At 46.7% G+C, this 18258-nt stretch overlaps 3 protein-coding genes across 4 annotated transcripts in view; 2 read left to right on the plus strand and 1 right to left on the minus strand.

Annotated features, from left to right (window-relative positions):
- The window catches only part of LOC310670699 (uncharacterized protein), a 93004-nt gene that overhangs the window by 41129 nt on the left and 33617 nt on the right, over positions 1 to 18258 (plus strand). The gene's annotated exons all lie outside the window — the stretch shown is intronic.
- Positions 1212 to 12588, minus strand: LOC310672761 (uncharacterized protein; the record flags this gene model as incomplete). Its single annotated transcript, XM_083430413.1, has 6 exons — positions 1212 to 4442; positions 6494 to 6571; positions 7022 to 7166; positions 7348 to 7430; positions 11364 to 11537; positions 12471 to 12588. The coding sequence occupies 6 exons, from the start codon at positions 12586 to 12588 to the stop codon at positions 2050 to 2052; spliced, it is 2991 nt and encodes a 996-aa protein (XP_083286539.1). The 3' UTR covers positions 1212 to 2049.
- On the plus strand, positions 11883 to 16664 carry LOC310670758 (uncharacterized protein). 2 transcript variants are annotated; one of them, XM_083426488.1, is made up of 2 exons: positions 11883 to 12167; positions 14990 to 16664. In XM_083426488.1, exon 2 carries the CDS (start codon positions 15162 to 15164, stop codon positions 16158 to 16160), a length of 999 nt encoding a protein of 332 aa, XP_083282614.1. In that variant the 5' UTR covers positions 11883 to 12167; positions 14990 to 15161; the 3' UTR covers positions 16161 to 16664. The 2 variants fall into 2 exon arrangements, with proteins under 2 accessions (XP_083282614.1, XP_083282615.1); XM_083426489.1 differs by lacking the exon at positions 11883 to 12167 and adding an exon at positions 12209 to 12329.

Here is an 18258-nt window from a genome sequence, read left to right on the forward strand (position 1 = left end):
AACATATGAACTGATTCCCCTATTAAATCGCACCATAATAAGCACTGTAAACATTCTTCTGGTCCTGGCTTAGGAGTGATATGGAACTCCATTTTTTTCTGGGTCCTGGCCTGCTTTTGGGGATTATCACCATTCTGGTCCAGGATTCAGGGACCATACCACCACCAAGGATCCCATTAAAAAGAGTGGGACTAGGATCTCCTTAAATCTGTCTGGATAAGGGGACTCCACTGATGGGAGTTTGGACACAGACAGAAACAATAGTAAGAATAAAGAATGTCCCTCAGGATCTCTCTCCTGGCGTTTTGAACACTGTTCATGGTAAAAGGTAAAGGTCCCCTAGAGGGTTAAGTCCAGTCAAAGTCAACTATGGGGTGCAGTGCTCATCTCAACTTTCAGGCTGAGGGAGCCAGTGTTTGCCCACAGACAGTCATGTGGCCAGCATGACTAAACCACTTCTGGTGCAACGGGACTCCATGATGGAAGCCAGAGCACACGGAAACACCATTTGCCTTCCCGCCACAGTGGTACCTATTTATCTACTTGCACTGGTATGCTTTCAAACTGCCAGGTTGGCAGAAGCTGGGACAAAGGAACGGGAGCTCACCATGCAGCAACAATGGGGGCCCTCCCCTCCTCCCCTGATGGGTTGTGTACATGCAGCCTGAAACTACAGAAGTCATAGCTGCTCTTCACTTTTCAAGCTCCTGGTTCTACAAGAGAGTGGGGCAGAGGAAGGTGGAGAATCTACTGACCTGTTTTTCACCTGGACTGTCCCTTCTTCCTCCATTACATCCAGTATGCCTTCCTCGGTCTCAGAGCTGCTTTATGGGTGGTGTGACACCCCATAAATCACTCAATGCGACACATTCAGCAGCTTTAAACTAAGCAACCTTTATGAGACTGAGTTGGTGCTACCAAAATGGCAAAATATGTAGCCCAACTCCCCTTTTAAGAGAATTTGGTAATATGAATCCAAAATGTTTGGTTATCTCCACATTTGTCAGAGACAAAATTTCTCTTTCAGATGAAAGGAAATCTGATTCGTAGGACACCTGTATATGGGAAAAGAAAGCAATAGTTCTAATATGAATGCCTCACCTGCAGCTGTTTTAATCTAAACATCCTTCGTGCTGATATTTTATTTGCTTCTGAATAGACTAAAAGTTGCATTCAAAAAAAGGTTCGGTGATAGGACAAACTGAAGAGGGGGTCAGATTATGAACTTTATTTATAATAAAAGATCGGGTGCCAGCAAGAAAACAGGTTAAATTGATTACAAAATAAAGCAGAGCACTGTAGCTCTGCACCTGGACTAATCACAGCCTACCCACGAACAAGATAGTATTCCTAGTGTACTCTTTTATTTCTCTTTCTTTCTTTGGCAACCACTCGTAGCCGAGTAAGATTGTCTTCCATAAACACACTATTAACAATGAGTCTGTCAGTGATTGCGGAGGCCAATTCAGAGTTTAAGGTCTGGTGCCACCCTCTCTTTGGGAGCCCGGGCCTGTGGCTCTTTCTGTACATGGAGATCCAATCAGTTATATCACATTTCCCAGAATGGGGAGACCATTTAATATAGTGGTTAAGCTTTGTCCTCACTGCTTCTCCACCTCTGGGATTCACACCGGTTTCTACGCCGTGTGTGTTCTTTGATGTGCAATGAAGTTTCTACTCTGGCTGAAGATCATTCCACATTCCATACATTTAAATGGTTTCTGCCCAGTATGGGTCCTTAGGTGTAAAGTAGGTGCCGGCCGGGCCGAACATTACACAGAAAGGGGAGACTGTCTTGGGCAATTAAAAGTTGCAGTGCTGGCAATTTCTTCTTTTTCTTAGGGAAGATGAAACCTTACATCATAATGCATTTTCAGGTGCCACAAGATTTCTACTCTTAATTTCTTCCCTGTTTTGGTTCCTCCCTGTGCAGAGATGGCTTCAGTCACTAACAAAATGCTGTTCACATTCCATGTATTTTGTTAGTTTTTCTCTCTGTGTGAATTATCTTGAGTGAAGTTAAGTTTGCTGCTCCCACTGCAGCTCTTCTCATATTCCATTTACTTGGAAGGTTTCTCCCTTGTGTGGGTTCTCGGATGCAGTCAAGTCATCACTCTCACTGAAGCTCTTTGCACACTCCATGCATCTTAATGGTTTCTCCCCAATGTTGATTCTTTGATGAAAGGTAACTGTAGTCCGCTGAATGTTCTTTCCACACTCCATACATTTTAATGGTTTCTCTCCAGAGTGAGTTCTCTGATGAAAAGTAAGTGCGCTCCTACAACTAAAGCTTTTCCCGCACTCTACGCATTTAAAAGGTTTCTCCCCAGTGTGGGCTCTCTGATGTATATTAAGTGTAGTCCTTCGACTGAAACTCTTTCCACACTCCATACACTTAAAAGGTTTCTCCCCAGTGTGTATTCTTTGATGTGCAGTAAGGCTTCCGCTATGCCTGAAGGCCTTTCCACACTCCATGCATTTAAATGGTTTCTCACCAGTGTGGCCTCTTTGATGTACAATAAGTGTACTCCTACGACTGAAGCTCTTTCCACAGTCCATGCAATCATATGGTTTCTCCCCCGTGTGGGTTCTTTGATGTAAAGTAAGAGCACTTCTACAACGGAAGTTCTTTCCACACTCCATACATTCTAGTGGTTTCTCCCCAGTGTCTGTTTTATGATGTTCTATAAAGCTTCTGTTTTCAAACTCCATACATTTAAAGGGCTTCTCCCTGGTGTGTGTTCTTTGATGTACAGTAAGTGTACTCCGTCGACTGAAACTCTTTCCACACTGCAAACATTTAAATGGTTTCTCCCCAGTGTGCGTTCTTTGATGTACAATAAGTGTAGTACTCCGGCTGAAGCTCTTTCCACACTCCATACACTTATATGGTTTATCCCCAATGTGGGCTTTTTGATGCAAAGTAAGGTAGTAATTGACACTGAAACTCTTTCCACAAACCATACATTTAAATGGTTTCTCTGTTGTGTGGGTTATTTGATGTGCGGTAAGCCTTCCACTCTGTTTGAAGCTCTTTCCACACTCCATACATTTAAATGGTTTCTCTCCAGTGTGGGCTCTTTGATGTAAAATAAGTGTAGTTCTCCAACGGAAGCTCTTTCCACATTCCATACATTTAAACGGTTTCTCTCCACTGTGCGTTCTTTGATGTAAAGTAAGGTAGTAATTGAAAGTGAAACTCTTTCCACACACCATACATTTAAATGGTTTCTCTGCTGTGTGGGTTCTTTGATGTGCAGTAAGGCTTCCACTTTGGCTGAAGCTCTTTCCGCACTCTGAACATTTAAATGGCTTCTCCCCAGTGTGTGTTCTTTGATGCACAATAAGGATGCTACTCGCACGAAAGCTCTTTCCACACTCCATGCATTTATGCAGTTTTTCCCTAGTGTGGGCTCCCTGATGTAAATTGAGATGATGACTGAGTCCCAAACTCTTTCCAAACACCACAGATTTACATGGTTTCACCCCTGTGTGTGTTCTTTCATGTGCAGTTAGGTTTCCGCTCTGGCTGAAGCTCTTTCCACACTCCATACATTTAAATGGTTTCTCCCCTGTGTGGGTTCTTAGATGTAAAGTAAGCTTACTCCTACGACTGAAGCTCTTTCCACACTCCATGCATTGAAATGGTTTCTCCTCTGCGTGTTTTTCTTGATGCAAAGTAAGCTGGCAATTGGGGCTTAAACTATTTCCAAACACCATGGATTTAAACGGTTTCTCTTGAGTGTGGGTTCTTTGATGTTTAGTAAGGTTTCCACTCTGGCTGAAGCTCTTTCCACACTCCGTACATTTAAATGGTTTCTCCCCAGTGTGCTTTCTTTGATGTACAATAAGGAAACTACTGGTACAGAAGCTTTTTCCACACTCCATACATGTATGTGGTTTCTCCCCTGTGTGGGTTCTTTGGTGTAAAGTAAGATGGTGATTGAGACTGAAACTCTTCCCACACACCATACATGTAAACGGTTTCTCCCCTGTGTGGGTTCTTTGATGTGCAGTCAGGTTCCCACTCTGTCTGAAGCTCTTTCCACACTGCATGCATTTAAATGGCTTCTCCCCTGTGTGGGTTTTTCTGTGCTTAATAAGGTTACCAGCACTACTTAACCTCTTTCCACACTCAATGCATTGAAATGCTTTCTCCCCTGTTTGGGTTCTCTGATGTGAACTGAAGCTTTCACTGTGACTGGAGCTCTTTCCACACTCCACACTGCTGTTCCCTGTGCATTCTTCATGTGAATTCAGCTCGACATGGACATCAGTGTCCTGAGGGGTGGAGGATTTCCTTTCCCCATTTTCCAACATGGTTCCTGCACGCTTTTGGGGTGATCGCTGATTTACAAATTTCTCTTTCGCTGTTTCACACTCCACATTTCCTGATGACCCCACAGATGGCTCTCCACGATTCTCGCTCTTCTGCCCATTATCTGTTTTGAGCGAGAAAAAGAAAATGCCATTCAAATCGCAAGGCAGAAGCAGAGACCCTCAATACACATTGAACTCAGTTCTTTGCTTATATGCTTTTTCAAGCTTGTCCCCCTCCCTCTCTCTCCCTGTCCAGCTGAATCTGAAGTTAATTTCTGAATATGCTACAATCTCAAGGTCCCTTTCCGCTCCACCTCCCACCTGCTGTGACTCCCACTTGCTGATCTTTACCTTTCCTTAGAACCCCATCCAAATGGATCTTTTATTGGAGGTTACCGCCCACACACTTCGGCTGCACTTTCTGCTTGTGTGGTGGCACCTCCTTGTAGCAGAATATTTCCCTGGAGGCAGATGACTGTTAGGTCCAGTCGCGGACGACTCTGGGGTTGCAGCATTCATCTCGCTTTACTGGCCGAGGGAGCTGGTGTACAGCTTCTGGGTCATGTGGCCAGCATGACCAAGCCACTTCTGGCGAACCAGAGCAGCGCACGGAAATGCCGTTTACCTTCCCGCCTGAACAGTACCTATTTATCTACTTGCACTTTGACGTGCTTTCAAACTGCTAGGTTGGCAGGAGCAGAGACCGAGCAACGGGAGCTCACCCCGTCACGGGGATTTGAGCCGCCGACCTTCTGATCGGCAAGTCCTAGGCTCTGTGGTTTAACCCACTGCGCCACCTGTTTCCTTACAAGAACAGTAGTCATAGTCAGATTCCTCAGTCAAGAGCTTCTATATTGCTTGACTTGTTGCACAAGCATTTCAGTTACAAATATATACAAACTATTTACATGCCTACTATATCTCTCCAGCACGGTATAAACTCAGTGTGTGTGTGTGTGCTTTCCTTGTGCAGAATTGCAGCCTGCAATTTCCTTCCTTTATTTGCACCAATCAAGCCAAGAGTGGCACTCCAACACACTAAAGAAAATTCTGGAACCCTCTTTAAAGCCTAAAGGAACTTTTATCTGTTTCTTGAATGATGTTTTCCTAACATCTTCTCCTTCCACCCAAGCGATGAACTCTGGTTTGGGAAATACTTTCCAAAAGGCCAGTTAATTCTGAGTACAGTGGTACCTCTGGTTGTGAATGGGATCTGTTCCGAAGCCCCATTCACAACCTGAGCAGAACGCAACCCACGTCTGCGTGTGCGCGGGTTGCGATTCGCCGCTTCTGCACATGTGTGTAACATCATTTTGAGCGTCTGCGCATGCATGAGCGGCGAAACCCAGAAGTAACCCTTTCCGGCACTTCCAGGTCGCTGCAGGTCGCTTGCTTGGGTCGCTTGGGTCTCCGTGCTGGAGAGATATAGTAGGCATGTAAATAGTTTGTATATATTTGTAACTGAAATGCTTGTGCAACAAGTCAAGCAATATAGAAGCTCTTGACTGAGGAATCTGACTATGACTACTGTTCTTGTAAGGAAACCTGAAAAGATTTAACCCAAAGCGTCTTTAACCCGATGTATGGCTGTACAATATGCCCAGACACTCCTACTGCTACTACTGCCATGGCTCCCTTCCCAAAAGCTGGGAAAGGCAAGATCTTAAATCCCCTGCTGAGGTGATAGCAGAGGGGACACGTGGACCCAACAGAATCCACCTGGCACCCGTGAAGAGGATCTCACTGTACATTGACTTCAATTCAAGGGAACCACAGAGGATATTTTGAACTTGAGGGAATATCTCAGCACACTGGAAGGGAAAACTCAGCCTGGAGGACATCTCTGCTCTCTAGAAGAATAGTGCTGCTGGATCAGACCAAACGTCTTCCAGACATGGTCAATTTTTGCAGCTTCAGGTATACACGTTCATGCTCCGTGGGGCAGAAGGGGGTGTGACAACAAATGCAAATGTCACCTTTGGGCAAGAGCAGAGTTGCTACATTCTCCTCTCTGTCATCTATCCAGGCAAGCAAGAAGCCCCATCAGATTTCAAGGAAACAAAGCAGCCAGGAAAAAGCCCTCAAGGAGGATGTGAAGCAGGACATAAAGGCCTCAGGCTTCTCCTCCCCCCTCTCTTCCTGGAGCAAAAGGCCCCCCTCCCAACACTGGTACCTGCTGAGGTCTCCCCTTCTTTGGGGTCCTGGAGGAATGGCTCTTGTCCTTCTTCCCAACAGGAACTGAGGTCTGATTCTGCCAAGGAAAGAGATATTATTAGCTGCTTTGGGCCACAAAACTCTCAGTCATTTCAAAACATAGAATCATAGAGTTGGAAGAGACCACAAGAGCCATCGAGTCCAACCCCCTGCCAAGCAGGAAACACCATCAGAGCACTCCTGGCATATGGTTGTCAATCCGTATCTACGTCGACAAAGGCAAAGAGGAGGGATTGCCATATCCAGATCCTATAAAGACACCCAACATGAGCAGGAGAGGGCCTTGTGGTCACAAGGGGCATTTGTGTGAATATATGGATGCTTCTTCAGAGAACAAAGCTGCAAATATTGTAGGGTACATCTGCAAAATGGGGATCCAAGCGGGCTATTCTTCTTAAATTATTCCTACTCTGCATGAATAAATGCACAAAAGCTGCTTGACACCTTCAACGTCTAGCAGTCCAGAGGCATAAAAATGTGCCCTTACCTAGAGAAGCCACCATCTCATAATTCTCCTCCATGACTTCCTTGTGCAGAGCTCTTTGGCCAGGATCCAGCAGAGCCCACTCCTCCTCCGTGAAAAACACAGCCACCTCCTCAAAGGTCAAGAGGGCCTGGAAGGTCACCAGATCCTGGAAGAAGAAGCCAAGACAACTTCTCTTAGATCCCCCTCATCCCTGTCTGTTTGGTTTCTTGGTTCTCGGTTGCTTTTGGTGGCCCTGGGCAGGATAAAGCAACTAGCAAATTCAATCATTAATCATAAATAATGCCCAACCAATTCCTACCTGCCCTCCCCCGATTCTGTTTCCTTACCTGAGGGAGCTGCGTGGCACCTTTTCCCACCGCACCTGTAAGAAGAGATGGTCCAGACGGTGTCTCTGTGGCCATCAGGCTGCCTGTCAGAGAGAAGGAGAATGAGGAGGCCTGAAGGGAACACTTCAAAACAGGAAGCAGCTCTCTGGAGAAGCCATCCCTGGCCCTGCAGGGGAGAGACAGGGAATGGGAACAATGCCATCCTTTATACAGGAACTTTCTAATGCTATAAGCTACCTAATCAGGCTTCACAGAAAGCATTATGGTCAGTACCTCTGCAGAACTCACATAATACAGCATTAAATATTAAAAACTTCCCTAGACAGGGCTGCCTTCAGATGTCTTTTAAAGATAGGATAGCTGTTTCTTTCCTTGACATCTGGTGGGAGGGTGTTCCACAGGGCCGGCGCCAGTACCGAGAAGGCCCTCTGGTTCCCTGTAACCTCACTTCTCGCAGCGAGGGAACTGCCAGAAGGCCCTCAGCGCTGGATCTCAGGGTCTGGGCAGAATGATGGGGGTGGAGACGCTCCTTCAGGTATACAGGACCAAGGCCGTTTAGGGCTTTAAAGGTCAGCACCAACACTTTGAATTGTGCTCGGAAACGTACTGGGAGCCAATGCAGATCTCTCAGGACCGGTGTTATGTGGATTAATTGCAGTTTCCGGGACACCTTCAAAGGTAGCCCCACATAGAGCGCATTGCAGTAGTCCAAGCAGGAGATAACTAGAGCATGCACCACATGCATGAGACAGTCCACGGGCAGGTAGGGTCTCAGCCTGCGTACCAGATGGAGCTGGTAGACAGCTGCCCTGGACACAGAATGAACCTGCACCTCCATGGACAGATGTAAGTCCAGAATGACTCCCAGGCTGCGCACCTGGTCCTTCAGGGGCATAGTTACCCCATTCAGGACCAGGGAGTCCCCCACACACACCCACCCCATCCCCCCAAAACAGTCCTTCTGTCTTGTCAGGATTCAACCTCAATCTGTTAGCCGCCATCCGTCTTCCAACCGCCTCCAGGCACTCACACAGGACCTTCACCGCCTTCACTGGTTCTGATTTGAAAGAAGAGGTAGAGCTGGGTGCACACTTATTGCTTGCTCCAAAACAGCCATCCAGGATATCCCCTTTCTGACCTTTTGACACATTTATAAATAAAGAAAAGCCCTAAAAGACTGACAAGACTCTCTGGTTGGAAGAAAGCTGACATCTGGAGGGCATCTCCATCTCAGCTCAAACATGGATTGTAGTTTGCGGGGCAGGGATAGGAAGATTAGTGACTTATGGCCCTCCAGGGCTTCCTCTAATAATAATAAATTTTATTTATACCCCGCCCTCCCCTGCCAGAGCCGGGCTCAGGGTGGCTAACACCAATAAAATAAAATCTCAGTAAAAACATAATAGGGGGGAAAGAGAGGGAGAAAAAAGAAAAAACAATTTAAAATATAGGTTAAAATGCAATTTAAAATGCAGCCTCATTATAAAATAGCTGATAAATCAAGACCATAAGGGGAGGGAAACATAAGGGTCAGACCGAGTCCAAACCAAAGGCCAGGCAGAACAGCGCTGTCTTGCAGGCCCTGCGGAAAGATGTCAAGTCCCGCAGGGCCCTAGTCTCTTGTGACAGAGGGTTCCACCACGTCGGGACCAGTACTGAAAAGGCCCTGGTTGAAACCAATCTAACCTCCTTGAGACCACCAAAGTGTTGTTATTTGTGGACCTTAAGGTCCTCTGCGGGGAATACCAGGAGAGGCGGTCCCGTAGGTATGTGGGTTCTAGGCTGCACAGCGCTTTAAAGGTCAAAACCAGCACCTTAAACCTGACCCTGTACTCCACTGGGAGCCAGTGCAGTCTAAGAGCGTCGGTGTGTGTGAACTGTTTTAATATTCCAGCACAGTGAGGTGGAACAGGGTGAGAAATAACTGGGGGGGGGGGTCAAAATAGGCTGCAGGGCACCCCTCCTGAATACAGTTTCAAACCCGCCTCTATCTTGATGGAGCACATAGAAAATAATAGCAAGATTGATATTATACACACAAGGCAAAAATGCAAACATTTCCAAGCTCTCTCTCTCACACACACACCCAGAGATGTCCAAGATTCAGGAATGATATACAGAGAGGAGAGAGAGAAGGGAAAACAGGGAATTGAGGGTGCAAGCAAGTGAAAAGTGCCCTTTCTTCTAGTGACCAAAGGAGTCCAAGAGGGGACCCTGAGAAGAAGGCAACTGGCAGTAATAACAACAGAAAACCTCACCGTTCATGGAGAGGAAGTTCCGCAAAGGTTTCAAGAGTGGCACACCAAGTCCTCCAACCTTTATCCTTACAACAAGAGCAGTGCAGCACCCCCTCCCCATTTTCCTCCCCCCTCAACTCCCCCTCCCAAAGTATCATTGATTCCTTTTGGCTCCTTCTCACATCAGCCTCTTTCTTGCTAAGGAAGCTCCCAAAGCCAATAATAATAATAATAAATGTGCTCTACGTGGGGCTACCTTTGAAACTGCAATTAATCCAGAATGCAGCAGCTAGACTGGTGACTGGGAGAGGCCGCCGGGACCACATAACACCGGTCCTGAGAGATCTGCATTGGCTCCCAGTACGTTTCCGAGCACAATTCAAAGTGTTGGCGCTGACCTTTAAAGCCCTAAACGGCCTCGGTCCTGTATACCTGAAGGAGCGTCTCCACCACCATCGTTCTGCCCGGACCCTGAGATCCAGCGCTGAGGGCCTTCTGGCGGTTCCCTCATTGCGAGAAGTGAGGTTACAGGGAACAAGGCAAAGGGCCTTCTCGGTAGTGGCGCCTGCCCTGTGGAACGCCCTCCCAGCAGATGTCAAGGCAATAAACAACTACAGTGATATCTCAGATTACAGACGCTTCAGGTTACAGAATCCGTTAACCCAGAAATAGTACCTCGGGTACTATTTGCTTCAAGGTGAGAACAGAAATTGTGCGGCGGCAGCGGGAGGCCCCATTAGCTAAAGTGGTGCTTCAGGTTAAGAACGGTTTCAGGTTAAGAACGGACCTCCAGAACAAATTAAGTTCTTAACCCGAGGTACCACTGTATTTTACTTTTAAAAGACAACTGCAGGCGGCCCTGTTTAGGGAGGTTTTTAATGACTAACGCTGTGTGGTTTTTAATATTCGGTTGGAAGCCGCCCAGAGTGGCTGGGGAAACCCAGCCAGATTGGAGGGGGGGGGGTATGTATGTATGTATGTATAAATAAATAAATAAATAAATTATATGCCACCCATCTGACTGGGTTCCCCCAGCCACTCTGGGCGGGTTCCAACAAATCAAAACGCATGAAGAAAACTTCCCTGGCCTTATCCATTCCACAAAACCCACACCTCCCCATGCAAAATCCTCTCCCTCTCTGGGAACGCAAAGGTGTCTGTATTCTCCTGCTCTGGGGCTACAAAAGCAGCACAGCAAACGCGCCCCCCCCCCGTCCCATGTCCATTCCTGTCAAGCTGTTTCCACTGTACAACAGCAGCCTCCCTGCCCCCCCATCTCCCCCCCCCTCGTAGGGTGATGAGGGGGTGCCAGGAGGTAGAGGGGGTGTAAGATAAAGCCGGAGCATCGCTAGCCAGGCTGGGGGGCTGCAATCCCTCCGAGCTCAGCAGGATTTGCACAATCCTGAGCAAGAATGCGCAAGGGTCCAAACCCGCTGCTCGGTGTGCAAAGATGCACAAAACATCGTAGGAGCAAACCCCGAATGAAATATTTTGTGATCGATTATGTGATATATAATAATAATATTTAATGCAAGTTGGTCATTGTGGGAGGGGGAGCAGCTGTCACCTGGCGGCTCTTCAGCGTCCCGGTCAGATTGCACCAAAATGTCTCGGCCTGCTTCCAAGGTCGCAAATCTTGCAAAAGGCAAGAGGGAAAGGGTGGGGGAGCCAATTCCCTGCTTTCCTCTCATTCCCCACGCGCCCCCCCCCCCATAAAACCCTTTCCCTCCTCCTCCTCTCCCCCCCCCCAGCTGCGCTGTTTGCAGATGCAAATCCTACCCGCACCTTCTACTCCTCCTCTTCTCCACGGCTGCTTCTCTTCCGGGAATATGGTCGGAGACCCCTCCCAGACTGCCCCCCCCGACTCCAAAACATCCTGCCTCTCTAGGAAGCGGAGCTCGTTGACCCAGATGGAGGGGTTGGGTGGCAGGAGGTTCCCACTCTTTCTCCTCCCTGCAAGCAGAAATTGCCTTCCCCGCTGCAAACAAGCTCTGTAATCCCATTTATTTTGCAAGAAGGCGCAAGGTTCGATCTCTGGCAGCTGCAGTAATTTACGACAATCCTAAAGGGTAGTCCAGTGTTGTTATAATGCACACTTTTTTTTAAAAAAAAAGGGGGGTGTATGAAGTTGTATGGAGAGGCGCAGAACAGCTGCTTTGCATGCAGGTCTCAGATTCAACGCTGTGCATGCAAAAGGAGACACCAGGTTCAATCCTCGACATGGAAAGAACCCGCCCGCCCTTTTGGGGGAAAAAAACAAACTCTGGGGGATGAAGGTTGGACCCCCTCCCCTATGCATATTTTGCACAAGCCTGACTCGCACTAGGATCCTGAAATGCAGGCGGGGGCTGTTCTGCAGGTATAGTTCTATGGGCCCGCGCGTTCAAAGGGGAACCCGAAGTGTCGCTACTCAACGTGTCGGAAGTTTCAAGACAAAGGCAATAGGAGTCCCTCGAGAGGCGGGAGGTTTTAGAAAAGGGAGGAGGGGTGTGTCGGTGGAGGAAAACGCCCCCCCCCCTTTAATTCAGGAATGGAAACTGGATTAACGATTTAGGGAGGCAAGCGGCCGGAGAGGACAAAGAGGTAAAGACGCAGCCTGGGGTGGGAGGGGTGATGAGAGGGGGAGAGGGAAAGAAGACCCCCCCCCCACACACACATACCCCACAAGAGCCGTTCCTGGGACCCATCGAGAGGGGCCCAGATCCATGCATCCCAGCTGCAAAGTGGGGACTCAACACCTGCAAGGTTTGCATTGCATTTGAGATCACCCCCACTTTCAAATTCACTATGTGCAGCGCGGTGTGGGGTGCAAGATGTCTTACTCCGGAGGAAACGCCCGCAGGGATTCCTTTGCACAATCTCTTTTGAGGACCAAGGGATGCTCACCTGCCCTGCTGGGGTCCGAGCCGAGGTCCCAAACCTGGCAGGAGATCCCCAGGGTCTCCGCGCGTGTTGCGCCTTGTCGCGTCCTTTTGGCAGGAGAGATGGAGAGAAGGGAGTCCATGCAAGGCTTAAAGGAAGCGAGGGAGACCAGGAGAGAGACCCCCCCTCCCTTCTCCTCGCTCTCTCCCCCCCCCCTCTTGCGACGCCCCTCCGGATGGAGAGTCTTACGTGCTGTTCGGGGCGCAGGGCGAGGGGTGAGCTGCGCCAAGGGGACGGAGAGAGGAGGGCAGAGGAAGTTGGGGGGCTGAGGGAGCCATGGGGGGGGGGGAGCCAAGCCCAGCATTGCCAGCAGGTGGAACTGCGTTTTTGTAAACAGAATTTCCTTTGTTCTTGCATTTGCTTCCCCATTCCACTCCTCCAACAATTGCATTTTTCCTATCTGTGATGGGGAGACCATTGAACCAAGAGCTGAGGGTTACACACACATTGATGCTCAGGGGCCTCCTGTCCCACCCCCTTTCTCTTACTCTTCCTCCCTTACCTGGGTTTTCTTCTCTTCTTTACCTGGACTACCTTACAGGGACCTTTAGGAAGTTCTCCAGAATAATATGCCTCACTGTGGGACCACTGAGTTCCTTTATCCTAAGAAGTTGTCTTCCTTTTTCTTCCTGTTCTGTTGTTTATTTCTTGCTATACAGTTACCTGCTTAAGCACAAATTGAGCTGGCGAGAGGGTTGGCTTGCCCATCTCAAAAGTTTGACTAACTGCTGTGGGGAGGGGAATGTTGAAAACCCACACGGGACCCCCTTTCTCCCTGCAGAGAAGGAACCTATCATGATCAGTAGCAATGTTCACTTTCCACTGCATGGCTGATTATTTATACTGTTGGACACCAGTCAAAAAATATGGGTGGAGGGTGCTATTGAAATGCTTTTGGATTTTAATTATTATTATTATTATTATTATTATTATTTCTATTTATACCCTGCCCTTCCCGGTTCAAAAACCAGTCTCAGGGCGGCTAACAACATATTTAAAACACTTAATTATAAAAGCAGCATAAAATACAGTATAAAAACATGAATAACAATATAATTCAAAAATCAGTTTAGGGGAAATAAACATTAGATGATCACCAGGGCTAGCTGCCTTAATTAGTCCTATTTGGGCCAGTGAGGAGACCAGGGGAGAATTAGCTGTGGGATCCCAGAGCGGGTAATCTTCATAAAAAGGGGAGGGAAGGAAGAGGAACAAAAGATTAGGCCAGGTTCAAATTGAAAGCCAGGCGGAATTGCTCTGTCTTTACAGGCCCTGCGGGAGGAAGTTAAATGCTGCAGGGCCCTGGTCTCATGGGGCAGAACATTCCACCAGGTCGGAGCCATCACTGAAAAGGCCCTGGTGCTGGTGGAGGATAGTCTGACTTCCTTAGGGCCCGGGACCTCTAAACTATGGTTGTTCATGGACCTTAAGGTCTTCCTGGGCATACCAGGAGAGGCGATCCCATAGATACGAGGTCCCTAAGCCACAAAGGGCTTTAAAGGTCAAGACCAGCACCTTGAACCTGACCCTATACTCCACCAGGAGCCAGTGCAACTGTTAAAGCACTGGGTGAATATGCTCCCATGGCAGTGGTGCCTCAGGCTAAGAACTTAATTCGTTCTGGAGGTCTTTCTTAACCTGAAACTGTTCCTAACCTGAGGCCTCCCGCTGCCACTGCGCCAGCACCACATGATTTCTGTTCTCATCCTAAAGCAAAGTTCTTAACCCAAGGTACTATTTCTGGGTTAGTGGAGTCTGTAACCTGAAGCATATGTAACCTGAAGCGTATGTAACCTGAGGTACCACTGTATTGAAAGCTTCTATATTACTTCTTATTTTTGGTAGAGTGAGTTACAAACTGTAATACAATCCATCAGCACCAAAAGATAATAGATGTATTCACATTCCCAGTCTGGTGGGTTTCAAGGGTAAAGGACCCAAATTCATGATAGACAATCCCCATTGCTGGAGGGTTTGCATGTGGGCATGTGCATATGCAGGCCAAGGATTGCCAGTATCACAGCTGAGGTGTGTGAGAAAGTTGGTGGGTGGGATTGCTCTTTACGCACAAGTTTTTAATCTCTTCTAGTGGAAACATCTCTTGTTTGAGCCTCCTTCCTCTAAAATAATATTCATTCATTTCATCCTTACAAGCGATCTTTAATATTAACTGTTTTCAGCGCCACACATATTCCCTGTTGGAGCAAAGATGGTACGTCCGGGAGACCTTGGCCACCCAACCCAAAAGAAGAAAGGATTATGAGAGGGTCCTGGACAGGGAATTTCCACTAAGATATTCCTATATTACAATATGGGCAGAAGGTCAGGCAGAACTAACTAGTCTTCCTCAGGGAGACATAGAGAGGAGAGGATCTAGGAGATGTTAAAATAAGAAAAGGTGCTAAATGGGCTTACTGTGTGTTAACATCTCTTTTACTCTTCCTTGAAACACTAACAAGATTTTCTTTCCACCCCACTCCCAGAAAGGCAACAGAGAAGACATTCAGAATTCTGAGGGGCCACCTGCAATTTCATTGGGAAAAACAAATAAAATGTTCAGATGAAGAAAATATTTAGACATGTGGAATGCGCTTCAGTCAGTCTGCATGGTTATCCCATCAATGAACTCAGATAACGGAGAAACCGTTTAAAGGCATGGAGTGCGGAAAGAGCTTAAGTGGTAATGGAACTCTTGCAAAATGTCAAACTCAAACTGAGAAGAAACCATTTCAATGTATGGAGTGTGGAAAGATCTTCAATCATAGTTCGCACCTTACTGTACATCATCGAACTCACACAGGTGAGAAACCATATAAATGTTCAGAGTGTGGAAAGAGCTTCAGTAATAATGGAGCCTGTAAGAAACACCAACGAATTCACACAGGGGAGAAACCGTATAAATGTTTGGAGTGTGGAAGGTGTTTCAATAATAGTGGAAACCTTACTGTACATCAACGAATTCACACAGGGGAGAAACCATTTAAGTGCACACAGTGTGGAAAATGCTTCAGTTGTAGTGGAAAACTTACTTTACATCAACGAACTCATACAGGGGAGAAACCGTTTAAATGCACACAGTGTGAAAAGTGCTTCATTAATAGTGGAAGTCTAAATTCACATATCCAAACTCACACAGGAGAAAAGACATTTGTATGTATGGAGTGTGGAAAGGCCTTCTGTCATAGTGGATCTCTTATAACACATCAGCGAACACACACGGGTGAAAAACCATTTACATGTACGGAGTGTGGGAAAGGCTTCATTCATAGTGGAAATCTTAATTTACATCTACGGTCTCACACAGGGGAGAAACCATTTAAATGTACAGAGTGTGGAAAGAGCTTCAGTCAAAGTGCACATTTTAGAATTCATCAAGTAACCCACACAGGAGAGAAACCATTTAAATGTATGGAGTGTGGAAAGAGCTTCAGTTATAGTGGAAATCTTGATATACATCTACGAACTCATACAGGGGAGAGACCATTTAAATGTATGGAATGTGGAAAGAGCTTCACTCAAAGTGGACATTTTAGAATACATCAACAAAGCCACACAGGGGAGAAACCATTTAAATGTATGGAGTGTGGAAGGAGCTTCAGTGATAAAGGAAGTCTTACAAAACACCAACAAACTCACACAGGGGAGAAAACTTAAAAATGTTTGGAGTGCGCAAAGTGCTTTAGTGAGTGGCGATCTTACAAAACATTGCCAGACTCTCACAGAAGAGAAAACATTTTAAATGTATGGAGTGTGGAAAGAGCTTCACTAAGAGTGGAAGCCTTGCAAGCCATCAACAAACTCACAGAGGAGAAACTGTTTAAATGGATGGAGTGCTGAAAGTTATAACTGAATGCTTGCGAAACACCCCCTGCCCTCTCATGTGGGAGAAACCTTTTAGTTGTATGGAGGGTGGAGAGCATTACCCTCAGAGTTTGCTCTTCCCATGACATCACGGATTCCTATAGGGGGAAATTGGTGGTGGAAGCATGCTGTGTATTTGATGTATTTGGTGTTTCCATGTAAAGCTATACATATATGTGTTAAAATAATGAAAGTAATGTCTCATAATAATAAGTTTAATCATATGTAATGTACTGTTAGATAGTGGGGGAGTGTGAACCTGCTGATGTGAATGATGGTGGGCTGAGGAGAGAGACAGAGAGAGGAAGGAAGGAAGGAAGACGGGGAGAGAGAAAGGCATAACATTCATATTGCATTTTGGGAAAGATTATGGAAAACAGATCTGAAATTCATGGCATGTTGTACACTGAAAGAAAATTATATGAGAATGATGTACCTGTGCTATGTTACTCCTAGTAAGCTACCAATGGGACGCCGGTGGTGCTGTGGGTTAAAGCCTCAGCACCTAGGACTTGCCGATCGAAAGGTCGGCAGTTCGAATCCCCGTGGCGGGGTGAGCTCCCGCCTTTCGGTCCCAGCTCCTGCCCACTTAACAGTTCGAAAGCACCCCTAAGTGCAAGTAGATAAATAGGTACCGCCTTATAGCGGGAAGGTAAACGGCGTTTCCGTGTGCTGCGCTGGTGCTGGCTCGCCAGAGCAGCTTCGTCACGCTGGCCACGTGACCCGGAAGTGTCTCCGGACAGCGCTGGCTCCCGGCCTATAGAGTGAGATGAGCGCACAACCCTAGAGTCTGGCAAAACTGGCCCGTACAGGCAGGGGTACCTTTACCTTTAAGCTACCAAAAAGGGATGCGGGTGACACTGTGGTCTAAACCACAGAGCCTAGGGCTTGCCAATCAGAAGGTTGGCGGTTCGAATCCCCGCGACGGGGTGAGCTCCCGTTGCTCGGTCCCTGCTCCTGCCAACCTAGCAGTTCGAAAGCACATCAAAGTGCAAGTAGATAAATAGGTACTGCTCCGGCGGGAAGGTAAACGGCGTTTCCATGTGCTGCTTTGGTTTGCCAGAAGTGGCTTAGTCATGCTGGCCACATGACCCAGAAGCTGTACGCCGGCTCCCTCAGCCAGTAAAGCGAGATGAGTGCCGCAACCCCAGAGTCGTCTGCAACTGGACCTAACAGTCAGGGTTCCCTTTACCTTTACCTTTAAGCTACCAAAAATGTATAGAACGAGTACAAATATGTGCTGGGAGTGTAAAGAAAAAGAAGGTACCTTTTATCATACGTGGTGTTTGTGTAAGGTAATAAAGTATTTATGGGAAATGATATATAACGAACTGAAAAAAAAATGTTTAAAACAACTTTTGTATAAAAAAAGCACACCTAGAAGCCTTCTTATTAGGAATTGTAGGTTCCGACATTCCAAAGGAACAGAAAAGGCTCTTCATGTATGTGAAAACAGCAGTACAGATGCTACAGCAGCCCAGAGATTGAAAGAATAAAGAGTCCCTACTAGAGAGGAATGGCGAACCGAGTTGTTAGACTACACTGAAATAGCAAAACTGACCGGAAAGGTCAGGGACCAAAAAGACAAAAACATCAAGAAAGAATGGCGAAAATTTATAATTTACTTAAGAGACTACCATAACCAGAAGAAAACATTAGCAGAATTTTAATCTCATTTGTAATGTAACAAATACAATGGACAATAAGGATACGAAACACGAAATGATATGCAGTTGAAAATGTTGACAATAGAAGAAAGTCTTGAGATTAAAAAAAAAAATCTCTGTATGGATATGTATTCGGTTTTGCTATAAATTTTTATTTGGAAAATCAAATAAAAAATAGAGAGAAAGCCTGCCTGCCTGGTCCAATTCCCCCCCTTTTCTCCTTT

The sequence above is a fragment of the Podarcis tiliguerta genome (assembly GCF_965153285.1).
Source record: "Podarcis tiliguerta genome assembly, chromosome: 2".
Taxonomy (NCBI): domain Eukaryota; kingdom Metazoa; phylum Chordata; class Lepidosauria; order Squamata; family Lacertidae; genus Podarcis; species Podarcis tiliguerta.